General features: G+C 41.0%; 1 protein-coding gene across 1 annotated transcript in view; it reads left to right on the forward strand.

Annotated features, from left to right (window-relative positions):
- The window catches only part of TSNARE1 (t-SNARE domain containing 1), a 484,504-nt gene that overhangs the window by 222,683 nt on the left and 235,044 nt on the right, over positions 1–26,777 (forward strand). The window contains exon 8 of the mRNA XM_059815553.1: positions 20,334–20,498. Within this exon, the coding sequence (XP_059671536.1) occupies positions 20,334–20,498 (165 nt within the window). The remainder of the gene's footprint in view (positions 1–20,333; positions 20,499–26,777) is intronic.

Here is a 26,777-nt window from a genome sequence, read left to right on the forward strand (position 1 = left end):
TGGGAAGTTCGATGGCCCTATTGTGTGAGCTACTTTGTTGACCCCTGTATTCAAGCATGATTAAAAGCTCCACTGAAGAGCCAGGCACAGAAAAAAAGGCTTTTCCAGCAGTTGCTGGGGATGGGGCGAGGGACGCTGTGGATGCTGCACACTTCGGAGTGCCATCTGCTGGCATCGGACTCAGTCGGATTCAGGAGCCTTGTTTTATAGCACTCAGATGAAAATGACGGCGGAGAAGGCTTGATGGACTGTTGATGTTTGTTGTCAGTAAATATCATTGAGATGAGGATAAAATCTGTCCAGAGTTGGGGTGGAATAGGGTGTTTTACGCTTCTGTTGAAGGCAGAGTCCCTGCGTACTAGGTGGTGGAAAAATGCAGTAAGTAACCGCCAGCTACATGGCTCCTCCCTGTACTAGGTAGAACATACATATTAAATAGACTTGAAATAAGTATAGTATTAATACATTTGTGTGTATACATATCTAATTTTTCAGGTTCCTAAGGAGGAGAAATTTTAGCTTTAGGTCACATCTGCTGGGGAGCATCGAGGAGTTTGCCAGTTTTTAGTCTCAGCTGGTCTGATGCTCAGCTGTGGTGGAGTCCAGGGGGCTGTGCAGGTTCTCCCTCTCCCCAGTTCACATCATTTGGGCACCCCAAAGCTGGGAGTGGGCCTTGCCCATCAGTGCATCTTGCTTAGGCCCCAGTAGAGTCTGGCAGGACCATGAGTGTGTGTCTAATACATGGGAGAGGGTGGCATGATGACATATCACTGGGTGCAGCATGGGGTAGTGCTAATCTGCTATCATCTATGAGCTTAACAGGTTCAAAATTATTTAAATTAACAAGAAACTTCAGCTCATCCCTGTGAGTACAGGTAATGGTGATATCAAGTGGTGTTCACATGTTGGACACTTGCCTGCCTACCTGGTCAGAGCTGCCAGGTAGTTTCAGGCTGGGAAGAAATGGGGCATGAGGGAGGGTTGTGCAGAAAACTAGAGGGGGGAAAGGACTTTTTCTTTACAGAGAACCACATTTTTTGTTTGAAAATACTGAGTTTAGGATCTGCGGTTTTTTCTTTTGTTTTTATGTGTTTTGTCCCCCATACTTCTCATTTTACAAAGGTGCATCTGGGACATCTTTTGTGTTCTTGTCCTACACCGATCCTGCTTATTTTGAGATGCATTTTATTTTGAGCTTGATGGTATCTGATGTTATAAAACCTTTTTCTCCTCCTAGCGCTGCTTGTTACTTCCAAGCCTACAGACATTGTTCCCCTGTGGAGACCTGAGTTCACACAAAATCCCTTTAATCACCCTTTTGCCTTTCTTGACTCTTCCCTTCTGCCCTCTTGAATCTCACAGCTCGCCAGTGGCGCCTCTTCCCCTTCCCAGCTGTAAGAGGCTGGAAAACATTACAGAATATAAATTGGCCACCAAATGAAAAGGACAGGTTCAAAGATGTGTGGTATGCTGGTTTCTGGTTGTTTGGGTTTTTTTCAAATGCTTTATTAGGCTTCTTTGTTTATGAACAGGTGATTGTATTTAAGACTTGATACAAAATAGGGGGGGATGAGCTGGTGAAGTTCTCGAATGCTGAATTTTAGTAGATGTCCCTGCAGATCTCAAACACTTTGGAAATTAAGATATTTCAACTCTATAGGGGAAAGGACCCATCCCCATTTTAGAGAAAAGTCGGACGTAGGATGGAGATTCTAGGTCATGCAGCAAGTTATACTGAGCTCAGCATATTTGACTTAGTAACTGTTGTAAACACAAAGGGTTTGTTCCAAGAGTAACCCATGTCATGGGTTATCTGCTTTGTTTTGTGTTGGGTTTTTTTTTGTTTGTTTTGGGTTTTTTTCGTGATGCTCAGAAGGAAATGGAGATTGGGGGGTCTGGAGGTGTGTACAAAGAGGAATAGGTTGAGCAGCTGTCAAATGCAATGGCTTTCAACATGCGAGGAGCCTGCAGCATTTATGTGTTTCATGGGTTTGTTTATCCACTGTTTAACATCGGAGTATTAGGTATGGGATTGGGAGTAGACCTGACAAGTTAAGTCAGATACTTTTGGGTAGCCCCTCAGTGAGTTTGAAAGCTCCTGTCTGTGAAAGTAGAGGAACTGGGCCATGGTGTCTTCATGGTGTGGGGAGTTGAGGAACATATCCTTTTGCTTTCAGTAGGGTTGTGTTGTCATTGGTCTTGCTTACAGAGCAGGAAAGATGGAAGGGAGAATGAACGTATTTCAGTAAGGTTCATCTCATATGACTTCTTCTTCATGAAAGTCATCTAGTCATTGAAGACATTGACAGGAAGGCATTTTGCAAAAGAAGTGATGTACCACATTGCTCTGTTTATTTCCCTGAGTTCCTACTGAAAAGCCAAGGAATGAGTGAGGTATTTCATCTTTATCCAACATCATTACATTTAACACCTCTGAGCTTTCCTTTTGATATCCTCTGTTAATTCCCTAACATCACAGCAGGAAATAAATCAATCTCCTTGCTCCCTGGCGCAAATATTTGGTGATAAGGTTACCAATAAGCATTAAATTAGCTTTCATAGTTTCCAAATGCAAAATTATACATGAACTTCCTTACATACCATGGCAACTGGTTCCTCTTGGCAGGTTGCTCCACTGAGTGTGACAAAGATGACTTTGGCTTCATGGCAGGACAAGTGATGTGACAAGACCACTTGTCTGCAAAATCTTTTCTGTCAGGAAAATTCCTTGCATTCTGATTCACTCATGCCACATGTGGGGGAATTAAATTCTGTGTAAGATGCATGAAGGAAACCCCACAGGAGAAGAAATGATTTGGCAGCTGATCCATAGAGCTCTTTCAGCCACCTCTAAAGAAAATGCTGTGATGCCAGTATCAGTTTCATTGCACATCTGGGCTTGACTCACCTGCTACAGTAAAAGAAGAAAGAAACCCAAAGAAATAATTAAAGTTCATTATAGCATGTATATGAAATAGCATTATTAAAGTATCTACCTCACATTTATTTATAACCCTTCTTCCTGACAGAGCCTGACATGTTTCGCAAACACCACTGAATGATTATATATTCTTTGCCCAAAATCTGAGGATGTTGCTCTGCATTTTATTCATCGCTTGTTCAGTCAAAATTTATGTTCCTGCACAATCCGTACATTTTCTGAGATCCCTTTGTGTAGGTACATTACTCATGAGACCTACCAGGCATATTTAGAATAAGTCAGGGTGGAAGGGCTCAGATTTCTTTCTGAGAAAGTCAGCATTTTCTGAGGAGTGCCAGACTGGGTACTGCCACTACATGACAGGGTGAGACTGAAGGAGAAGAATACCACCATCGTCTCTACAATCCAATAGACATGTTCTGGTTAGCAGGATGGAGTTATCAGTGATGACACTTATCCAGGACAACAGAACTAACATGACTGCTCTTGGAAAAATTCGTGGGACTTTGGGTGGTACCCAATGCTTAGAGTGTTTTGTAAAACTCAGCCAAATGTAGTTTCCTACAAAATCAAAGCATGTGTCAACATCCTTGGGAGACTGGCTTGTCTCTTAGTTATGATCAGACTGGTCTCATCCCCTTCTGTTTGCCAAATGAGACCCGAAAACAGATGAAAAAGGTGTGGATTAGATATGTGGCTTTGGCATATTAGCACAGCTGTGTTTGAGCTAAGCAGCAGCAGGGGTAAAAGCATGGGCAGTGGAAGCAAATAGAAAGACTCCAGCAGAAAGGTAATGTAAACCCATCAGGGACTTTAAAATGCTGAGCGGTATTGATGCTCCTTTACTGATGGGAAGTGTCACGTCCCTCAGCAGGCAGTGTCAGTGGTTCCTAGAGCGCTTTCCATGGAGAAAGTCAGTGTGCAGCCTAAAAATTATGATAAAATATGCAGTGATATTATGGACTCAGTCAGCTTCCATAATTTGGTATGGAAAATATATGTCCAACATTAACTGTGCCAACAATTTCCTCACTCAAGCTAATCTTAGATCGGTAAAGAGTTTAGTGTTTACCTGGAAAGAGAGCTTTTTCCAATGCTTTTCTTTTACCCTTTTTTTTTATCTCTATTACTAGAGGTCCCCTGTGGCAAGAAAGTTTCCTTTCCAGAAGGTGGGCAGGATGTTGGTTTATCTTCAGAAATTAGTGGCAAATACTTCTCCAGGAGAAGACAGAAATTTCTGTCTGTAAATGGGATTTGCTGCTCAACCACTGTGGACTATACCCCCCCATAGTTGGCTTGCATATGGTAACTGAGGAGCAACAACAGTAATGCATTACCTTCCCTAATGGCTACACTGGTTTTGGAAAGATTCCCTACCTTCCTTCTCCCATCCTTGCTTCTGAAATATGTCAGCACTACTGAGGGCTTCATTCCCTGTGAGGAAGATCTGCATATGTTTCTGTCTCAGACCCTGTCCTGCCTGAGTGGGAGATCTGTGCATTTTGGAAGCATCCTAGATCTGCCTTTGGCTTCCTTTCATTTCACTTCCACGCTTTCTTTCCAGTTTGTCCCACTCTGTCCCTTTCCGAGCATCTTCCGTATTCTTCTTTCACTCTTGCTAGTCCCTGCTCTCTTTTTGGCTAGTTGTCTCTCTTCCTCTGTCACTGTCTCTCCTTCTCCCCCATCTTTTGCTTGCGCATTCCCCTCTGTAGAAGTTTTGGCAAAGAACGGAGAGCATTGAAGCCATTTCCCTGACATGTGTACCCCTTTTATAGCATGTGATATGATCAGTTGCATTTCTGCCCATAACCGTACTATTAATGTTTAAATTGTGCTTATTGAAATAATGATACCTATTGTGAGACTAACAATATAAATATGCTCGAGGAACAGCTAGGAAAACAAGATAAGAGTGTCTCAATGCCCAAGGGACATACACAGGGTGGAGACTAATAGGGAACATTATGTATTTTGCTCATCAACAATCTTTCAATAAAAGAGGATTTAAAAACTGCAGCAGTTTTCAGCATATTAAGTGTGTGGCGCTGAAACGAATTGGGATTAGCTTGTGTGGTGACTCCTTTCTATGTCGTAGCAAACTACTTCTGACTCAAGCTTAGTTTATGAAGTTCCTCTCCTCAGTGGAGCCTGTGGAGGTCCAAAGTGTTCTCTGCAAATATTGCAGTCTTCATATTTGAAAATTAGAGGGGATATGAAACAGGGTTGATGCAGGATTGGGAATTTAAATGGCAAAACAGAGTCTATTTTCCATTGATTCTGCTTCTGCTTGGTTTCGACACTGTCCTTTAGGAGAACAGGGTAACCTATTTGGAGAGAAGAGTAGCAACCTTCGTAACTCAAAAGTACAGTTGTAAGTCATACTAAAAAGTAACCAGCTGAAATGAAACAAACAGGTTCAGTACAGGTGTTTTGAATAAATAGTTAAATATCATAAAGCTGAATAGTGGTGGTAAATAACTTTTGAGGAATCATCATGGGAAGAAAAAGGATGAAAAAAGACCCCATTGATATCCATGAGAATTTTACCATCAGCTTCACTGGGATCAAAAGTCAACCCTCAGCAATGAAAACCCAGGAATTAACTCTGTTTTCTTGATGATATTCTTTTTCTCAGTCAGGGCCCCTCCTTGTTGTAACATGAACGCTCAGCCTGCAGCTTGGGAGAGAGAAAGGTGGAATTTGGTGAGGAAGCCAATTTTACACAGCAGCTTCCCCAGTGCAGCGCATCCTTCTTGGGCCATATGTGGCCTCCCTTGATGGATTTAAATTGACCTTCAGGCTTCTTCCTGCCTCTTGAATTGTTTTGAACACTAAATCCTGGAGAAGCAAAGACCTCTTGTCTGACCTAAGCACATTTCATGGATAATCTGTGTCTGTTCTGTAGACTCTCTAACGTCTTCAAAAGACACAGCATTGAGCATCTGCTTTCTCCTCTCTTCCCACCACTGGTTTGTTTCTAATGAAATATTTATTAAGAGAATGATATTTGCAGGCAGAGGAGGAGATAATTCATGCGAGCAATCAGCTCTGGGTTAACTGGAGAATGAAAATGTCTTGGACTGTAGCAAAAACTCATAATCAAAGGGCTCCCCAGCTATCCATCAAACAATCAATTACTGTATCCATTAGTCCCCTTTCGCCACACATTAGAACAATTTACTAGACATGCTAATGTTCGGGTCATTGCTCCTTAAGGATGAGCAAATAGCAGAGGCATCTATCAAAGTTTTGATGCAGTGTGATCTCATACAGTATGAATATAAAGCTTAGATCACTTCATATCCTCATGGTATTAAGTCTATTAGGGAACTGGTCTGTGGGGGGGATGCTGGTTGCCTCCAGATCTCACCATCTGGAGGAAACTTGTCAAAAGAAATTCAGCATTTCATATGGTTCAGCCTTCTGTGTGGTGAGATAGAAGATCATTCTGTGTGAAACACGAATAAACAACCCACACATCAGTAAAACACAGGTGTGTTTGTCACTTTTTGGTTATGCTGACCAGATAATTGCAAACAGGTTTTCTACTCTTAAACGTGCCATGTGGGGGAAGATGGAATTTCTCCATGAAGAGGTAATCCAGGCAGGTTTTAGGGCACCACCCCAGATCTGTCTTGCCTCACTGTCTGCATCCGGTACTGGATAAATCTAGTGGGATCTCAAAGCATGCATGCTGAAGGAATCTGTTAATTATTCCACAGTGTAGATTTCTACCTCTGAAGGCAACAAGACTCTTTCTACAGTCAGTTGAGAGAAATAGACACATCTTAGTATACTCACCTGAGCTAAATAGGATGAATTGTTTTCTAGGGAAAAAAAAAAAACAACACATAGTGGGGGTTTTGGTGGTGGGTTTTTTATTGTTTTGTTTTGTTTGTTCTTTTTTTCCATAGTCTCCCTTGGCCACACCTCGGCACGTGAAGTGTAGGTCTCTACTTCTGAGTCTGACATTCAAGGCTCCCTTTATAGTCTACGACACACTCTCATGTTAAGTAGCTGTCAATCTTTCTAATCTAGAGAATAAGGCTCTTATCTCCATTGACTTTATTGACCATGTCTCCACTGAATATAATGGGAGTCTTAATAAGGAGGTTGGAGATCAGTACTTCCAGTATGGATATGTGGCGAGGTAGATTTCTGGCAGTTCAATTTGGCTGATGAGTTCAGACAAATATATCTACTGTGCAAACATCTCAAATTACTTAAGAGGGATCCCACCTACATGCGTATACCTCCAATCCTGAACCAGCATCTGCCTAATTTCTCCCTCTTTCTCACACCAGGCTGAATGGGACACTTGATATCTGATGGGACAAACTGGCATCTAAATTTAGGTAACTCTGTTTATAGCTGCTTGGCTCTATTAGCAATGTACAGCTTCTTAGAAAGTCAGTGGAGAAAAGGCAAAAAAAATGAAGCAAGGGCATAACTTTGTTGGGTTGAATTACCCACTGGAGAAGCACTCTTCGCTGTTTTGAGCAGACAGGGAGCAGAAGGAAATAAATTCCCTGCAAACACCCTTCCTGTGGTTCGTTGGGGTCCCTTTCTCGCCCAAACATTCATGGCTTCTTGGGCAGAGAGAGGGGACAGTGCCAATGGGTGTATGCCTGCACCCGTGCACACACCCATATATGTTAGTTAGGAGCTTCTTGTACAGTGCAAAGTCTTAGGTTATGTGAGAAAAAGCTCGTCTCCACATACACAAAGGAGCACCGAGGAACAATATGTTATATACTAGAAAATACCGTGCACACATGTGCTGTGTGACCTGGAGCAGCTCATTGCTGAGGCCGTAATAAGTAGTTATTTCATAAGGCATTATGAAGCTTGAGGTGTAATCTAGTCTTCAAAGAAATAGCCGAAAGCTGTTGTCTTTCTACTGAGAGAATCTTATTCCAGTGTTTTTTTGGAGCCGGAGGTCTATTTTGGAGAGTGAAATATGATTTTAATTCAGTGAGTGTGTCCTAGCCTTGCAGAGTCTGTTCATTTCCCCTTTATTACGGTAGGAATAGAAAGCATCCAGATTTAGCCCTTTGAGACTAGGTCAAATAGTTGGGAAATTACCAAGAGGCAACCGATCAACCAACCAAAGCCTCATACAGCAGTTTTCAGAGTAGACTTTAACATGTGACAAAATTTCTCCTGTGTTCAGGTGAAAGTTTCCAACAGAAATGTATTCTTATGGCACAAGCAATGAAGTCTTGGAGTTAATGGCTTGGGAAAGAATACAAACAGGGCAAGTGAAATAACGAGGTATAGTCTATAAACATCAGATGAGAAAATGAGTAAGCTAAATTAAGTAGTCTAGAAGAAAGTATCAATAGAGACATGATTACAGTCTATAAATACTTTCAAGGTGAAAATATAAATGAAGATCAGGTGAATTATTCACTGAGTTAAATGATAGAAGTCAGAATGGCCTGATGTTAGGAAAGAAACATGTAGGTTAAGTGCTAAAGCTAATAAAGAACAGCTGTGTGGATGGTTAATGCCCCATCAGTTTGGAAAGTCAATAACACAGTTAAAACATAAGTAAAATAAATAATAATAATGGTCCAATAAAAATGTGTGGTAGAAATTATTTGAATATTTATCTGTGGCCTCTCCTGCCTGTGACACAGTGAAGACATTGTCCTGATGTTCACTGGAAAAACGCACACATTTTGGACAATTTTCTTACATGTCACGTTCCGGAGGTGCTGAGCTGAAAACCTTTCAGCATTTTTTATCTTAATCCTTTCCCTGAATGTTTTATTTTGCAAGCATTTTAGGTAGCTTTTCAATCCTCATGAAAGCCTTCATCAAGCCTGTATGCTAATCGTGTGGTATGGGACTGAGCGCTTGAGCTGAAGAAAGGTTAGCATCTCTGTAAACGTATATCACAGAGACAGCACGGAGCACATGAGGATAATAAAGCTGGTCTGCATTGCTTTCCTTTGCCAGCACTTCCTATTTCTTGTGACTCTTTGGAACGTTAAATTCACTTCATCTTGCCCTATAAAGAATTCATACAGGATAAATTAGCAAACTGCCAAATTCTTCCTATTTAATTCTCCCTGGACAAACTAATTCAGAAACAAGATTTTGTTCCCTTTAGCAATGATTCCACTACCTGTTTTCATAATTTCACTTTGCAGGCATTTTGGTCACAAATATGTGTCTGTGACTAAATTTACCTAATATCTTTAGTTGCTCTTTCTTAAGATATTGTCTAGATCTGTAATAACTAGATCAATAACTATCCTTGAGGAAAAATAAAATTTTCTTGTTGCTGTTCGTGTGGTTTTCTTTATACGAGTAAATATCCTGACTTCATTTGACTTGAAATTCAAGTTGTCACTCTTCATTTTTCTTGAGATGATGGGTTGTTAAATATTTCCAGTAAACCAGTGTCCTCAGATCCATGTCGCTCCTTGATGTCGCAGCACACAAAAATCAGGGCAAGCATTTAACTCCCTTCAGTTGAACTTATTTTCGTTAATGTTATTTACAGGTTGGGAGATCAGACTATGTTAGACAGGGACTATCACTGGTCAAGAGAAAGAACCAGACTTTCCCCCATGCATGGACGTGCCTTGGACAGGTAGGAGGAATGGGGAAAAGTCCCCATTGATGTTTCCAGACTTTAGAGGAAGCACTCTTAGAAGGATAGCAACCATTTCACCAATTTAGTTGAAAATGTGATCTTTATTTCACTGAATGTATTTCTTTTGGAACAAATGCCATAGACCTTTTGATTGCAAAAGTCCTGTCTAAATAGGCTCTGCTGTGCTATAATTATACACTTAAGAATAAAACTACTAGAATCAAATGCTAATTGCCAAGTATCTTCCTTGCCTCTCAGCACTGCCAATTGGATGATTGTGTCCCATGAGCTGGAACATATCATGTTTGGAGGGAAAGCAAAAAAAAAAAAAGTTTGGTAGGAAGCCTGGGGAGACAATAAAAGGGATTTCTATTTGTTAGGTTATACACTTTCAGCACACACCTTGTTAGCTTGGGAAGATAACGTCACTTAAAAGAGACCAAGGAACTTGCTCCCTAAGCAGTTCTTGATGCAGCGCACAGAAACAGCCAGTAACATTGGAAAAAAGCTGCTTGGTCTTGCTAAAGCCCTGTTTTGTTTTCTAAGTTTAAGGAAAAGCCCATAAAGACTGTGCTTTCCTGGCCTCAGTTATTTTTGTGACCCAAGAGGAACAGCAAAACCTCTATAATAAACATAGACAGATGCGCTCTTCCAGATCCAGCTGAGCTGGCTGAAAACACAACCTACTCAAGCTGTGTTGGGATTGTCTTCACGGCTTTCCTAACAGGATGGGGTTAGCGATTGCTTCCAAGTCCATCTCTAGCAAAACCAGTGGAGAAATATCCATCCACCTGTTTTTAAGGTTACCTGCATGTATAGCTGATGTGGGGTCAGGGGCTTTCACAAAAACTACGTGCCAGGATCACTTGCTTGGCTTTATCCTTTGTTAAATGATATAAAAAGGGTCCCTAGAAAAAAGGCAGGCAAATCTTCCATACTACCTGGGTTGGGAAGTAGCTCAACATAATTATCTAGTCTTTGTTAACGATTGCTTCCTCCATCATCTTCATGCTGTCATTGCTTTCCTAAATCTCATTTTATTTGAGATGCTTGTGACAGCTTCAGTTCTGGCCAGTTCTGGTCAAAAAGCTCAGTCTAATTAGATCTCCCTAGAGATAGAAAGTTTTCATCGAACCTGTTGAAAAGAGAAACCAGAGAGAGTCGTTTACGTGCTGTTTGGCCATTGTGAATGGGTTCACCAGAGGTTGACCGTAGATCACGTCACTGATCCATGACAGCCTGTTGTATAGCAGTGCTGCTAGATAGTCCCAAAATAGATTTTCAATATTTTCATTTCGATTCAGTTGGTGTCTCTTGTTTCACTGCAGGTGTCTGCCATTTTGCATCTTTTTAACGTTTTTATTACCTTTTTTTGTATTTTAATTCAAACCAAAAATGTCCTGAAGAAAAACAATTAAGGGTTTGTGTATAGTGTTAGTGTAATACCTAACAAGCAGCTGCCTGCAATCAGACTTGTATCAATAGGCTTTATTGTCGAAAATTTACAGGTAAAAAAAAAAAAAAAAAAAAGGGTTACATGGCATTGAGGAAACGTGAACTTTTGTTCCTTCTTCTCCCATCACTGCTGTGCACATATGAAGGGTCTGTCAAAGACACTTTCTTGTTGAACTTCCCAGCTTCTGTTTTGATCTGTTTGGTTTCTCTGCTGATGCCATGCCATGCAGTGTGTGCTGCTGACTTCACGCTTTCTTGGAGTGGCTCTTTCGGATGGGGCAAATCCTGCCCTAGACTGCACTGGCTTGATTTTCTCTCTATCGAGAGGTTGCTTTCTCAGGTGGAGAGGCCACATGGGAGTCACCAATTTCTTACTCAGATGGACTCTGCCTGGCTCTGACTCTTTTGCTTGATCGTTTTGAGTAAATTGCTTTGACTTTATGTTTTCAGGTTACCAGCCTGTGATAACACCCCTGTTTTGTTCTGAGTTAATGCTGAAAAAAATTTACTGTGAACTGGACCAAAGGTCTGAGCATCCTTTGCTGTAGAAGACAGACCATTTCTGCCTTGATCCCTTATGGTGAAACCCGATGGATGATAGAAGGCTGCTCAGAAAAGCCTGTAAGTGAAAATGGGTTATGTTTGCCTGCAGAGGTATTGCTGTTGTCCCAGTGCAGTGCTAGTAATTTCTGTGCTGCAACATCTTGCTGTTTTCTTAGTATGATGTTGGCATTGTTTGATCTGGGGCTTTTCTGTGAGTGGTGCTAGAAACTGTGGTGGGCTAAACAGGCATTGTCCCATCCTGCCACTCCAAGCCATCCATCCTCCACTTTTAATCATCCTCTCCCACAAAGGTGGACCCCACTCTCACAAAGAGTCAGGACCTTTGTCTTGTCTCTCCATCCCCATCCTTGTCAATTGACCACCTACCCTCACAAGGTTCAGCGATATTCCTCCAGATGGGTGGTGAAAAGCTGCCTCTGATTTTTGCCTTAATTTGGGATCAGGCTTTTGGGCTGTAACTGAAATACTGTGAACACAGTGCAGGGGCTGTGAAATGGGAAGATGTTTTGTAGAGCAGTCACTAAATGAGGGTGTTCCTCAATACCAGGCTGTGAACATTTGCTTGGACACCGAGCAGTCCATTAAAACGCTGCCAAAGGCCAGTAACAAAAAGAGATTAAAAGCCAAAGAGGTTTTGTGGGAGTCAACAATGTTTCTGAAAAAAACTGTCTGAGTACTCCACCAAAACCTGAGAAGGAGATGAGGGTTAACAGGAGTGACTCTCCTCCAAAGTGCATGGCATAAAAATATACTCTGGTTTTGCCACTAACATGCAAATTCAAATGCTCCATTCTGCATAGCAGCTACCAGGATTCAGTAAATCTGCCCATTTTCGTGTCTTCCACGTAGTACAAAAGCAGTCAATTTCTTGAAAGAAAAAAGACATACTTTTTATTTCCAGTATCTTCTACTTTTCCACTGCTCCACACTACAGAGTGGAACTGTGCCCATGCTAGGGGTTGTTTCTGCTGCAGGAAATCAAGCTGAATTTGGCTCTTGCCTCCATGTGAACCCAGGAAAAAGACTTCTCACTTTTTTTTGCACTAGACAGGTGTTAACGAGTGAGCCAGTGACTCATTCTCCTTCTTGTTTGCCTTCCTAGCAGGGACCTGCTCACCAGCTGCGTGGCACGTACGTCGGGAGGCAGAGACAACACGGTCCTTTCTAGACAGTCTTGATGAGTCTGTGAGCTCTTGCAAGTGTGGTCCATTTACACAAACGCTGGGTGCTTCAGATGTTCAGTGGGGGAGTTGCGAGCAGGGAAGTTTTCTGCCTAGCATCAGGATCCAGGGACGACGTACAGTACAGCTCTCAGCTGGCAGCACCAGCCAAAAAATGATGCCAGCAGCAGAGTTGTGCAGAGATGGAGAATTATGAGAATATAATTCAGACCGCTAAGAAAGGGCAAGAACAGCTTTAGGAATGTGATGCAATGCTGTAAAAATACCAGCAAACGCTCTCTTTCATGACAAACTTAAAGGAGCATTTATCCTCTTGCTTTGCATGTGCAGAGATGCCACCTGAAGCTAGTGATAGCACAGGTTTAGACATGTGTGATTAGACTTAAGTCATTCAATGAAATGGGTTTGAAAAGAAAAGGATGTTAGATTACAGAGAGGGGAAATTTATTACCTCTCTTCACTGTCGCTGTTTTGTTTCACTCACATCGCCATGGGACCATCTGTTTGCATGGAAGATAAAGTTGCCAAACCAAGAGAAAAAAAAGGAGAAGGACTGGAAATAGGCACAGGATAAATTGCCCCTTCCTTCCCTTCTGGGGCATCTGTAAGAATTATGCAGGGTGAAAATACATGATAAAATGTAGCCCTCACGATCAGCTGAAGTTTGTCCTAGAAGCTGATGATTTCCATGAGCAAAATATCAGTGTTAGCCCCACCATCTAAGTCTGGTAGGAAGGCCATTCATCCTAAATTTGGTCTTCACCTTGGGGTGAAAATACGCTGTGCTGCTTAAAAGCACATTGGTTATCAGAGAGCTAAACCTCAGGCCCCTGGCTTATTTTCTTTTTCTTCATCTACTACAGACATGTCATTTAATTCTCTCACCCTGAGTACAGTAAGATCGACTCTGAGCTAGAGCAGCCCTAGGTGATGAGGTCAGGATCGCTCGGAATGAATTTGGTGAAGTAATAAAGTCTTGAAGGAAAAATAAAGAAGAAGAAAACCGTAGGAGGTATGAACTCAAGTACACTGTTACTAAGTCTCTTCTAGTTCCAGGAAACTAAATGGATTTTTTTAGTCTTCATGACTGCAGAGACTTGAACGATTAAATTTATAAATGCTGAAAAATGAACTAGCAAAATAGTTTCTGCTATTACATTTTCCCTAAAACTAGTAATTTCTTGCAGATTCTGTAGCAAGAAGCTGGTAGAATTGGTGATTTTCTTGCCCAATTTCAAGTTCACATCATTCAAAAGTAAACAACTTGATCAAGAGTGAAGACAGAAACACATGAGGGATTCTAGTTAATTTAAATAAAAATGCACTTCAACCCTTCCCTTTATGCTAATTTCCTCATGCTGTTTTTTCGCATGCTACATTGGTGGAGAGTAATCAAATTTACATAACTTGAAGAAAATGGTGAATGCATTTCTGTATTTGCCTGTGTTAGTGATGCATGCAGGGAGGATTGAAAATATCCCACTTAAAAGTTGTCCTTGTAACGGTGGTTTTAAATGTGCCCATGTTTGAGTGAGAGGGAAGAGCAAGCAATGGTTAATTTGTGATTGCATTTCTTCCTCCATTGTTGCGGGAAGCTCCTCTCATAAGATAACAGAGCTCAGATTACCAATCACTGCTGCGATCTTCTGTGTGAAAGATAATGCAAAGTTGTAATATCACTATTTCACTCGTCTAAAAGATTTAGAAGTCCCAGGCTGCTTGTTCTGTGCCTGCCTGAGGCCTTTCTACCTATAATTGCTTTGGGCTTTTGCTTGGCGAGATACGGCTCTAAATCTCATTGAGTCTGCAGGGTTAGTTGTTTTGGAAGGATGATTTGAGAAAGATCATCTAATCTGATTTCTCTGTCTTTTTAACCTAGCTATACATTGTAGACAGGTGGGCCGAATGGGCTGCTCCGTGCCATTTTTGTCCTGGACAGCTCACAGTGCCAACATGCCATTAAAAATGTGTCAGGCAGAGGCAGGCAGTGTAACTATGGCAGTATTCTGCACAGTGGCCCTCCATGCAAAGTATTTTATTGATCTTTAATGCAGGCACACCGGCCTTATTATTCTACATGCAATAAAATGTGAATTTCTAAGCCTGGATGCTAGAGAGAACAGGATATCCTCATAAAGTGTAGCCTGGCTGTTTATATGTCTATACATACTATAAAGCAGGAGATAAACATCTCTGCATTTGCATTTTGTGTGAAAGCCACAGCCAAAATGTTACCCAAGGAGATGTGATAGTTTGCAGGAGATGTGGGAGGTGTGTTGATTACTGCTTGAGCTGGCCATATCCCTGTTAGAGGTGCAGGAGGCTTCTTGAGATTGGAGAAGACAGAGCACCTTCCTTTGGTTTGCTACCTGAGTCATGTAAGACCTCTAACATACTCTATTTTCATGGTTGCAAAAGATTTCCTTGGGACAACCTGCAGTATATAGTACAAAATTAGCTTATGTGAGTAAGACTTCTTTTACCTGTGCATATATAAACTTGGAGGTAACTTGGAGGTAGCCAGTGAATTTGTGAGCTGTGGTGTGCGTTTCAAAGGCAGGTTATTTTCTGGTTTGGGCTGGTTTTGAGCTAAGAGAAATGGTGCTGTGTATTCGAGCCAGTTGCCAGACTGACTCCAAGACCCTCGGGATGATCTAGAATAAAGGAGACAGCTTTCAGTCTCAAGTGTCTTGCAACCAGGTGATGGTGAGGACAGCTCTAACTGCTTGAAGTACCCATACGAGTGGAGAAATAGTCAGAAAAATTTACTCGTGTTCCTTCTCATCCTCCAGAATTAGGCTTTCAGTCCAGTTAGGAGACCCAGCTTCCCCACTTTGATGGTACCAACAGCTCTGTCACATCTATCCTAAGATACTCCGTTGCTATCCTCTTCCCGTGGTTTCACACACAGTCAGAAATGAAACCCCCCTTTTCAGGGCACAACTCCTGGTTGAAGTCAGAGTGGATGGAGGTGGTGTAGAAATGGGTTCATATTGTCTAATTTCAGGCACTGAACTCAAATCTCCTCTTCAACTGCCTTCACGCCAAAGTTGAAGGTAAAAGTGTGTGAATGTCTTCCTCAGCCCTTCATCCTCCTGTCCCTGTAGTGTGTCATTCATCTGGTGGACAGAGTCTCTAAATCCAGCTCCAATAAGTCTTAATTATTTACATCAACTTTTACAGTTCTTTTTGGAGAGACTATGAGAGGACCATCTCATTGCAGCTGACATTGGGCACCTTAGTTATCTGACTTGTAGCTAACCTGAGCTGGAGGGAGTGTATGTGTGTGTGTGTCCCTCTTTCTCTCAGTATTATAATTTCCCTTTGTATCTTCAGGTTTTGATGAGGTATGGAAAAGAAATTTTCCTTTGAAAACACTAAACATTTCACTGGCGGTAAGAGCCATTTCTCATCCATCTCCAGTCAACATTTTGTGTCCTTAATTTCTGATAAGGGAACAATCTTGTAATGAGCAATCACAATGGCATCATTAAAGTTAGAGATGTAAGAGGGAGCTACAGGACTGAGATGGTACCAGCACACATCTTGCTGCTACAGGAGATTCTCTAACTCTCTGAGGATGAACCGTGAAGGCTGGTTGATGTTATATTAGGCGGGATTCATGTTAGTTTTCTGCTTCTAGGTGGAGTAAAGACCATGTGGGAACTAGACGACAGGTCATTTCAGTCCCTTGCTTGGTGATTTTATGTGACATGGGTTGTAAAACCTGTGATATTGTTGTGTACAAGGAGAAGAAATTGTGTGTGCTCCTCTTCTGTCCCTTGTAATATCCAAATTGGGAGTGAGGCAGGCACAGGGCTGCCAGGGGGTCATCTTTGGAGGGGTCTCAGACATCCAACTTCTGATGCAAAGATTTTACTGCTGGTAAAGTACAGATACTGGCAGAAGTTGTCACCAACCAGATAAAACCTTGTGGGTTTGGGTTTTTTTCCCTTTTATCTATCAGCAGCTGCATATAGCATCTCCCCACTGGTAGAATAAATCTGATAAAAAAATGTAGTTGTAAGCAGCAATGATTTTTATCCTAGTGAAAAGATTTTATCCAACAGAAAAAATGTTGTGCTGGGGCATAATTTTTCAGATATGATGAATAACAGCATAGTATGACCCTCAGTCCTAAGAATTTAGTTTTAAAAGAACTATTGAGCATATCAGATACACTCAACTTTTTCTCTGCTATCAATTTTTTCACAGGCAGAGTTTGGTTTATAGATACATCTTGACAAAAATCTGCCACAGGCAAATTTCAACAAAAGAATGACTTCAAACACATCCAATTAACAATTTATGAAAGGAAATCCAACAGAAAATTACACAGAGATTCACAGGGCATAAAATTTGGCACTAAATCAAATTTAATGCAGAAATGCCTGTATAGGGAGATATAGCCCCTTCCAGTGCCTTGTCAAAAGGAACTTTATCTGTGGAGGCTCCGTGAATGCCCTCCATCATATCTTTACTTGCTATAAATAAAATATTTTGTCAGGCATGGCAATGAGCACAACCGAAAAGGGAATGAAACCCACAGATAAACCAAGCTATATGGAGTTTTCAATCAGAAGTATTAAAAGTCGTTAGATTTCTTCACCCTTTCGAATCCAGTATTTGTTCAGTTTATCACAGAAATGAGGGGCACTGGACCATCAACAAACACAAAATCTCTTTTAATTTGTTAGCACAGCCAGCCACCATACATACTGCAGGTCATGGTCACTATATTTGAAGTTACTATGGAGCCGTTTTTGTGTCTGGAAAGAAATTTCAGCCCCCCTGCATCCCGTTATTTCCTGATTTACTCACCCATTCAGCAGCCATGGTTGGATTTTCTTGAAAGATGTTAAGGATACAAACTCACATAATTGCCTTCAGCAGCTCTGAAATAATCTTAAGCCACGACTTTGTTTAGAGAAAAACATCTGTGTCTAGACCATTAGCTATTTAAACACATGAATAGCCGGCTTTTGTAAGAGATGACTGAGCAGCATCACTTGCATTGCACTATCTGGATTATTTGCGGGGGGCGTGTTATTTACAGATACCAGGACCAACAAGTGGGGATGACTAATAGAGTTGACACAGGCCAAGATCAAGCATATTTGTGATACAACTGTGATATTACACGGACTAATATAATTTGAAGAGTTGGTTGCTGTATTGCTGGCTCTCCTGTTAATCCTGTGCTCCCACATCAGAACAGAACAGGAAACATTTGATAACTTCTAAATTTGTTATCTTCCACTGAAATGGATATCTGCATAGGAAAGCATGGTTTTAAGTGTCCATTCATGTGCATTTAGGTCCATGGCACAGCATCCTTGCTGTGGCCATAGTACAAGAATTTCATTAGATCACTGTTTTACTGTGTCTTCAAAGGGCAGACACTTGGGCTCTTCCAGCCTACTTGGCATTGTGCAGTATAACTGCATCTGCATGTGCTAGTTAGCCCACTAGTGAAGATGAGAGGACACCTCCGTCACTGTAAATCAAGCATTAGAATACCCCAAGGATTTTTTTCTTGAGTCCATTAATATATACTTTTGACAGTGAAACATTCTACTAGATAAGTTAGTGTCCAAGACACATAATAATTAGTGAATAAAACACCCCCAGAGTATCGTAATCCTATTAAAATGTCTCTTTTAAAGTGTAAATGAATTTTTAACCTAATTTTAAATGATTATTTCCTTCCTGTGACACACCCTTTCTCTGTAGATAACAGATCCCAGGGAAGCAGAAGGTGAAACAAAGACAGGCATTAATGTCAGAGATTTTTATCTTCTGTTTATATTTTTGAAAGGTACTTGACTGTTCACTGACGATTTTTCTGTATGCCTCAACTTCTTCCATCACCCCACTTTCTACGTCAAGTTGTATAATTTTCTTTGTCTGCAACTAGCTGATGATGATAATAATAATCACTTTCATTAGGCAAAGTCTAGATTTAGGGAACTGCAAAAGTTCTTTAGTTTCTGAATGCAGAAATTAAAAATTAAATTAAAAAAATTAAAAAATTCTTTTTAAAGAATTAAAGAAGAGTTAAAGAATTAAGTAAGATTTTCCAGATGCCTGATATTCTTCCAAATATAGCCATCTAGTGTGTTTATATGTGACTGTAACTGTTAAATATTACCCATTCCATGCCTCCTCCACAGTTCCTCCAAGGCAGATCTCTAAGCAAACAAGCAAGAAGTAAAACACATTATAAGTTACTTTTGTTTTCCCTCATTCCCCTGCCTCCCTCATGCATGCTTGGTTAGGCTTGTCGTTCTTGCCATGGTGATTTGGCATTGTTTCCACCGCAACTTCCAGTCCAGTCCTCCCAGTTCTTCCAGTTCTCCAGTCCTTCTGTGTCCTTCCAGCAAGCTGCCCGATGGCCTTGCTTCCTATTCATTCTGTGGGAATTCAGGGCATTTAATATCTTTGAAGATGTAGCCACAGCAAGACAGCAAAGGCCTTTATTTCTCAGGCACAACTCATTGAAAAGCCCAGTTGTTTGTGCTTCAGATAAGCCCAGATTCAGAGAACTGAACATTCCTCTGGATTCTTGTGCTTGTGTTCTCCTGTAGCTTTCAGGGACTTTGGGGCCATTTGGGTGAAGAATGTGCTATAGCGACTGCCATTTCTTCTTTCAACTTCAGAGCATCGGAAGCACTTGGCCAGTTTAAAGGACCACGTGCGTTGTTTAAAGTGAAATACTCATACAGTTGTAGGATTGGAGTCTTCAGCAATGCCTATTAGTTTAGGACTTGGGCTCAGCTTCCTGATTCTCCAAACCAACCTTGTGTTGGTTCGTTCTCCGAGTCCAGTCTAGACTGAACCTAATGTCTCTGTAGGCACTGAAGCTAAAGGCTGGGAGGAGGAGAAGACCTTATTAAACCTCTGCCTTTACCTGCAGTGTAGGTGCAGCTGGATCATGAACAGACTCTTTGAATCTGGATCTGACTAAAACCACAGCTCCCAAAGGCAGTATAAATATCTAGCTACCTAGAAAATGGTATCTGATGTGTCAACAAAATCAAGCCAACTCTATAGAATGAACAGCATGAAACTGTGAGTGGCTCAAACTGATGACTATGCAGTCACATTTCTATAAGGGTTTTCCCTTTTTTTAGCTGTATTTAGTTCACCTCATAAATAGATAAGATAGCATCCTTCGTTATGTTGAAAGGTGCAAGTTGAATCATAAAGTCTTCACGGCAAACACATAGGCTTTATGTCTGCCTGAGAAAGTATCTAATTCCAGAAGAATTTGCAGGAAAACCAACAAGGTGAACATGTGATTTTTCAGATACTCCTAAATGTTTTGTTCTGTCAGAACTGTTGGAAAACAGAAGCTGGTTGCTGGGGCTCAAATGTAGCTGAGGAGGTCCGGCTTAAGATCATAATACTTCCGTCAAGACTTGATATGTTTCCTCTTACGTAACTTACTCTTATCCTCTTCATGTTTTGGCCACGGTTTAAGCAATCTATTATATTACTGTTTTATTTTCCCGTAAGAAGACTATGTAAAACTGAACAACATTTACACTTCCTTTGCCTTCTTTTCATTCTCCCATCTCAGCAGAGCCCTAGAACTCCCTTCTCTGACCTACCTGATGATGAGAAGATCTTTAATGGAGGAGATGGCACGTGGCAGAACCAGAGCCAGGATCAAGCCTTGCTCTCGGAAATCACGGAAGAGGATCTGGAGGCCATCCGTCAGCGGGAAGAGGCCATTCAGCAGATTGAGGTCAGTAACCTTCTCCCATCACGGGCTTGCAAGCTGGAAGTGCAGATGCCTTGTGTTGTACGTTGCTCAACATGATGAAGGAAATGCTGATTTACATGGCTGCCTGTACAGCATCACTTCATAGGGGAGAGATTATCAGGAGTTTATAAAAATGGAAATCAGTGGCAGAAGGAAGAATTAAAAATCCATATGTCCTGTAATGAAAATGACGAGAATTAATGAATGCTCAGGGGCTAATGTTTTTTTCTTTTCAGTGGGTCTTCCATAACAGAGTCTCTAGTGAAGTAGTTTAATCGAGCATGGTTCTGCAGCAAAACAACTTTCTTGTTGCATGCAAACTCGAAACTGGAGTTTGTCTCAAGCAGAAAATATTCAGCTTTACCATTAGAAAGAATAATAGGTAGATGAAAGGAAATAACTTGTTAAGTTTTTCAAATAATTCAATACCTTTGCTTTATCAAAGTATTTGGATGTTCTTAATGTAGATAAAAGACATACTATTTTTATTCTTTTTTTTTAGAAGTGCTATAAATAAAATATGAAAAAATGAACAAAAAGAGGTCTCAATAAATTAAACATCCCATATTTTTCTTTTTATACTCCTCTTTTTATGCTTTCAGGAAACTCTTGTTACTCAAATTTAAGCAATAAATGAGTAAAACCAGAACATTTTAAATCTGTCTAATTTGTATGCTTTTACAGGCCTAAACTCAAGATGAACCAAAAAAAGAGGGCTTCAGAATAATCAGAACATTTAATTAAGGACTATACTTTGTCCTTTAATTGGATTGAGCTAATTTTATCAGAATAGATTTTGGTTGTGGTATAGCAGGAATTGTGATTGAGTTAACAGTGCAAAAAGGGGACAAATGTTCCTGCTGTAGGCTGGTGCTTTGAGACGTTGACGTCTGTGTACAAACAGTGATAGCTACATATGATCCAACACTCTAAGTAAGAAATTTCAATAGTTTTACAGGAGTGGGTCGAGGTTAGTGTACGACTAATTTCTGTTATGGTTTGCTGAATAGAGATGATTGAGCTCTGTGGACTTCCGTGCATTAGTAGGGATGAAATTGTTAAAGAATATTTTTACACTGAGTATCCTTGGGTGTGAATTGTCCTTTCACACTGTAGGAATCTCTTTGCATCCACCAGGTCAAACTAGGGAACTTTGTTGCAGGAAAATGCATGTTTTGAGAAGTTCCTGCGCTTTGATGTTCAAGAAGGATTACGGTTGGACTTGATGATCTTAAAGGTCTTTTCCAACCTACATGATTCTATAAGGGTGGTAGCAAAGTATTTCTGAAATGGTGTTGTGGACATAAAGGATATTGTTGTGATCCTTTTGTTTGAAATATAGTCACTGCCTTTTTCTTCCCATCTTTGTGTTGCCCCCTGCCCTCTCCAGCAAAAAAACACATTTAGTGTTTGCCCATTAGGCAGTGGAGAATGACAAACCCCAAGCCAGCCTCAAGCACACCAACTTTGGAAAATCAAGAGATGCATTTGTGTGTCCTTAGAGAGATCCTTATTTTACTGGTTAAATCCCATTTCTGTGCCACAAGCTGATATCTCTGCATGGGGCCACACTGGACCACGTGGCCATGGTGGGGTACTTTGGGCAAGTTAAGTAAATCCAGTCCCAGCCCTACATAACTTCTAAATAAATGCAACACTCATGTATTGGGCAGGTTGCATATCTATTGATTTGGTAGATCCTGTATACCTTTCTGCCTAATACGAATTTACCTCTGAATAACTTACTCAACTTACGTAGTTAATAACTTATTGAATTTAAGCTGTTAATGTTGTTCAGCCTTCTGCTTCCTAAGAATGCGTGCACTTTCTTTTTACCTGTTTTTTCCCTATCTCCACCATAACTGCATTCATTTTCCTTTGCTATACGAGATCGATGTTCATCCTGTAAGGAGGACTGCATTCCACAAGCATGATTTCAAATGTAGCTTAAACATTTTTCCTCAGGAGGAAAACATTTAGGACCAATAGTATTTTATTTAACATCTCTTTTGAAAGAAATATAATGAAAATGAAATGGATTTTTGGACTGCGTCGTACCTCTCCCCAGCTGTATTTGAATAAGCAGATGGTGCTTTTAAATCATTTTCACTCGGGTTTGTTTTTCTGTTTGTTGACCCACATGAACATATTTCTTGTGAAAGGACTTGTCTTCCACATTAAAACTTCCCTGATTTCATTAGAAGTTGTGGGTATACAAAGAAAGGATTCACTGAGCTCATAGTCACCCTTACAACTTTTTTCCGATATGTTTTCAAAACCAGTAAGTAACCAAGAAGGTTAAAAGGAAACATTATTCCTAACTGTCAAACACAGATAATAAACTAAATTTATTGCCAGACTGATGCATAGCATTTGTTCTCCTTTGCTCTTCGGGGACCAGAATGAAGAACAGAGCTGTGCAAAACCTATCTTATGCAAGTAGGTTGGTCTTGCTGGGATTTTTATGTTTCTGCATATCTAGCACCAGAAGCATGTAGATCTTAAACAGCACAGAAGAGGTCAAAGAGCATTGCTAGAACATCATATCTTCTGGGCCACACTGATTAGCACACAACTTTGGAGAAGCTTATAGTGCTGGTACCAGTACTGGGCCTGTTTTTTTAAAGAGACATTGAATTTGCCCTTTTTGCAAGAAGAGATATAAAACCTTTTTCATTGCTAAAGAAATGAGGAAATAAATCCTCTTCCTCTCTTGAGTCCTGAAAAACAGATATAAAATTGTGCCCATAATAGACATCTTCTTAATGTTCCAATGACTCTTTCCCACTTGTGTGTTTTCCACATCTCCAGAATCTCTTCAGAGGTTCAGGTTAATGGGACATTGTTCTCTGTCATGAACATCCCTTGAGGCACTTTTCAGCGTTCACAGTTTCCACCTAGAAAGATAACAGCCATGTCAAAAGTTCAGCTGGCTGTTCATTTTATTTAAATGTGCTTCTTTGGCTATTACTTGCAGATTAAAAATAGAGAAGTCTGCAAGGGAGATGTCTCCCCAAAACCTTACATTTTGGATAAAGATCTTTATTGCTTGGAAATGTCAAAATCTGGTAGGACACAGCAGCCTTGACACAAGTGTTATTTCTTAAAATATTGCTTTGAACTGTTATATAAAACCTATTTTAACTTGAACTGTATTGGCAGTGAATAATAGATGCCATAACAACTTTATATATAGCACTGTAAAATGTGCCATCAGAAATACATGAGCTGAACCGTAATGTGCATTGTCAGTGCTCAGTGCTGGCACAAGCTCTGTCATAGCAAATATATATAATTTAGCGTCCCGTGCCTTTCATTGGCACCTGTGGTCATGTGAAAAATGGAATGAGATAAAACTTTGAGAAGAAATGGATAACCATTGAATGGAGAACTTCAGAATTTCATCTAGTAACTGGAAAGACCTATAAAAAAAGATGCTAAATGCCATATTGATTCAGAAAGCCTCCAGTGATCATCCCCATGCATTCAGCTTCTCCAGAGGTGATGAGAAAGGAAGATGAGACAAACTCCTCCCAGAACCCACCACCATTGCCTTGGAGTCACCACCAGGTCATCTCACCTCCTCCACAACCCTCTTTCCTTTCTTATAGCAGTCTTCCATCCCACTCCTGTCCTTCCTGGGCTGCTAACACAGCAGTGGGCATTCTCCTGCCATGAATAGTGGGGGAATAGCTCTTTTTCTTTCCATCACCCCAGGAGGAGCAGCAGCAATAAGAGCTCAGTCCATGGAGGTAGGCAGCTGCCCATTTTGTCAGCTACCAAACCTGACACTACCAGGACTAACCACATCACCTCTCAGCCTCGAAAACCAGCAGATGCCAGTCACTTTATACAGATAATTGCAGTTACCAAATTACTTAGCAGTCGGGAAGTCAGTCATTGAGATCACACGAACACAAGGTAAGTCTAGCTGAAACACAGTTTAATGCTTAATTGCTACTGGATGGACAGACATTGCAAACTGGAGACCATCAGCTGCAGATGCCTGTGCAGCCATGGAGAGTCCTCGAGTGGAAGGGTGCTGGGAAAGCATTTGGAGAAATTAGTTCAAGTGTCAACTCTGCCATCAACTCCTGATGTGCCCTGGGCACTGATCATACTGATCTCAAGTCACTTACCTATAAAATGAGACTGAAAGCATCATCCTATGTCTCAGAGGGAATTGGGAGAATAAGTTGTTTAGCGTGTTCCTTCCTCATTTCAGTCGGAAGACACAGTAAATAACAAGAAGGATCCCTTCCTGCTCCCTGGGGTATTTCCACAGGTTTCCATTTCTTTCTTTTTGTATTTAATGCAGAACTCAGGCATTATGTTGGCTGATGTGAGAAGGTGGATGGTTTTCTCCAGTAATATATGGTCATCAGAGCATGAGATCCAATGCTGCCTGGTAATGCTTTGCTAACTTTTGGCAAGTGAGTACATGGCGAGAGAATACCTCCGTCCAGTTTCTAATCGCCAGTTGAGGATAACCTGAAGAAAGCAAAACACATCAACAGAGCTTCATTTTAGTTGATGCTTCTCTTGGCAAAAGAGAAGGAGAGTTGGATACGGTGTGGCAATAGGTGTGAGGGAAATGCTTTCATTTTTAGGAAAGGTGGTTCCCTCTGGGTCGGTGTTGAGAAATGTTAATGTTCATTCCCTATCTGTTTTGAAGAGAAGTGATAGATGCCAGCCTCCACACCTGTCAGTCAAGTATTTGTAAGCACACAGAAAATGAAATACAATAAAAATAAAACAAAAAAAGCCCCACAGAGTCTGTCAGAGTGTGTTTGTTAGTTCAAATGTGTTCCTTGTTCACTCATTACTACGTATGATTTCTAGCTGAGGGGTATTTTCAGTAAAATCTCTCACTGATGCTAGCAGTTTAGAAGGTTTAATGCAAGCTATTTTATATCTTTCATCAGCTTCAATAGTCCAGGGTTTTGACTTATGAGGGCTCTGCCTGCCTCTTCACAGAGACTTTTCAGCTCAGAGTAATGTATAAATAACACTATATCATGACAAGCACCGTAAGTGAAAGATCTGGTGCAGCGTGAGTGTCAGACAGCACTCTTTTCATGGCAGCGTGGTGGAGCCTAATTATCATGAGCGGCAGAGCTGCCTGTGAGGTTGACATGGCCATCCCTGGGACTCAGTATTGAGTTGTTCCCTAAAGAATCCGCTCAAGTATTTTGGCCAGTCTAATTTAAAATGACCCGCGCTGTAGGACTACCACCATTTATTTCGGGAGACTATTTCACGGTCCAGCAGGTTTCAGTGTTGATGAAATACTTCCCTCTGTTCTTGCTAAAGATCCCTTTCTCATTCTCAGCTCTTTACACTTAGTGAAACTCTATTGGACCCTCCAAACAATTCTTCTTCCCCTTTGGCTTTTAAACTCCTCAAATGCTAACAGTTATCCTTCTCTTCACAAGTCAGTCTCCCTTGCTTTTCAGTCACTTCAGTGCTCTATTCTCAATTATTTCCCATTTGTTAGTTCCTTTCTCCTACAGCAGCAGACCGTACATAGGATCTCAGTGTTGTACCAAAGCTGAACAGAAGAAATGTGTAAAAAGCCCCATGTATCCAACTCATAGGTTACAAGTGCTGATGGAAAGATTTCTAGATCATTTCTATGCTAGTAAATTAAACAGTACCAAGGAGCACTTGCAGACACTAGAACTGACTCATTACACTCCTAAATTGTTAGAGCATATCCTGGCACACTTTTAACACACATTAGCCAGTGCTTGCCCAAATATTGACACAGTCTGAGAGTTAACATGTTCTCCATAAGCTGTTTCAATGCAGCCACCCTGTTCAAAGGGTAAGGGGACTTAATGATGTGAATGCGAACAAGTGCATACCTGCAGTTTCAGTGCCTAAGAAACAGAATCATTAAGGTTGGAAAAGACCTGTAAGATCATCAAGTCCAACCATCAACTAACACCACCATGCCCACTAAACCATGTCCCACAATGCCTCGTCCACATGTTCCTTGAACACCTCCAGTGATGGTGACTCCACCACCTCCTTGGGCAGCCTGTTCCAGTGCTTCAACACTTTCTCAGTAAAGAATTTTTTCCTACTATCCAGCCTAAACCTCCCCTGGGGCAACTTGAGGCCATTTCCTCTTGTCCTATCGCTAGTCACTTGGGAGAAGAGACCAGCACCCACCTCACCACAACCCCCTTCCAGGTAATTATAGAGAGCAATAAGGTCTCCCCTCAGCCTCCTCTTCTCCAGACTGAACAACCCCAG

This window comes from Gavia stellata, chromosome 3 (assembly GCF_030936135.1).
Source record: "Gavia stellata isolate bGavSte3 chromosome 3, bGavSte3.hap2, whole genome shotgun sequence".
In the NCBI taxonomy this organism is placed as follows: Eukaryota; Metazoa; Chordata; class Aves; order Gaviiformes; family Gaviidae; genus Gavia; species Gavia stellata.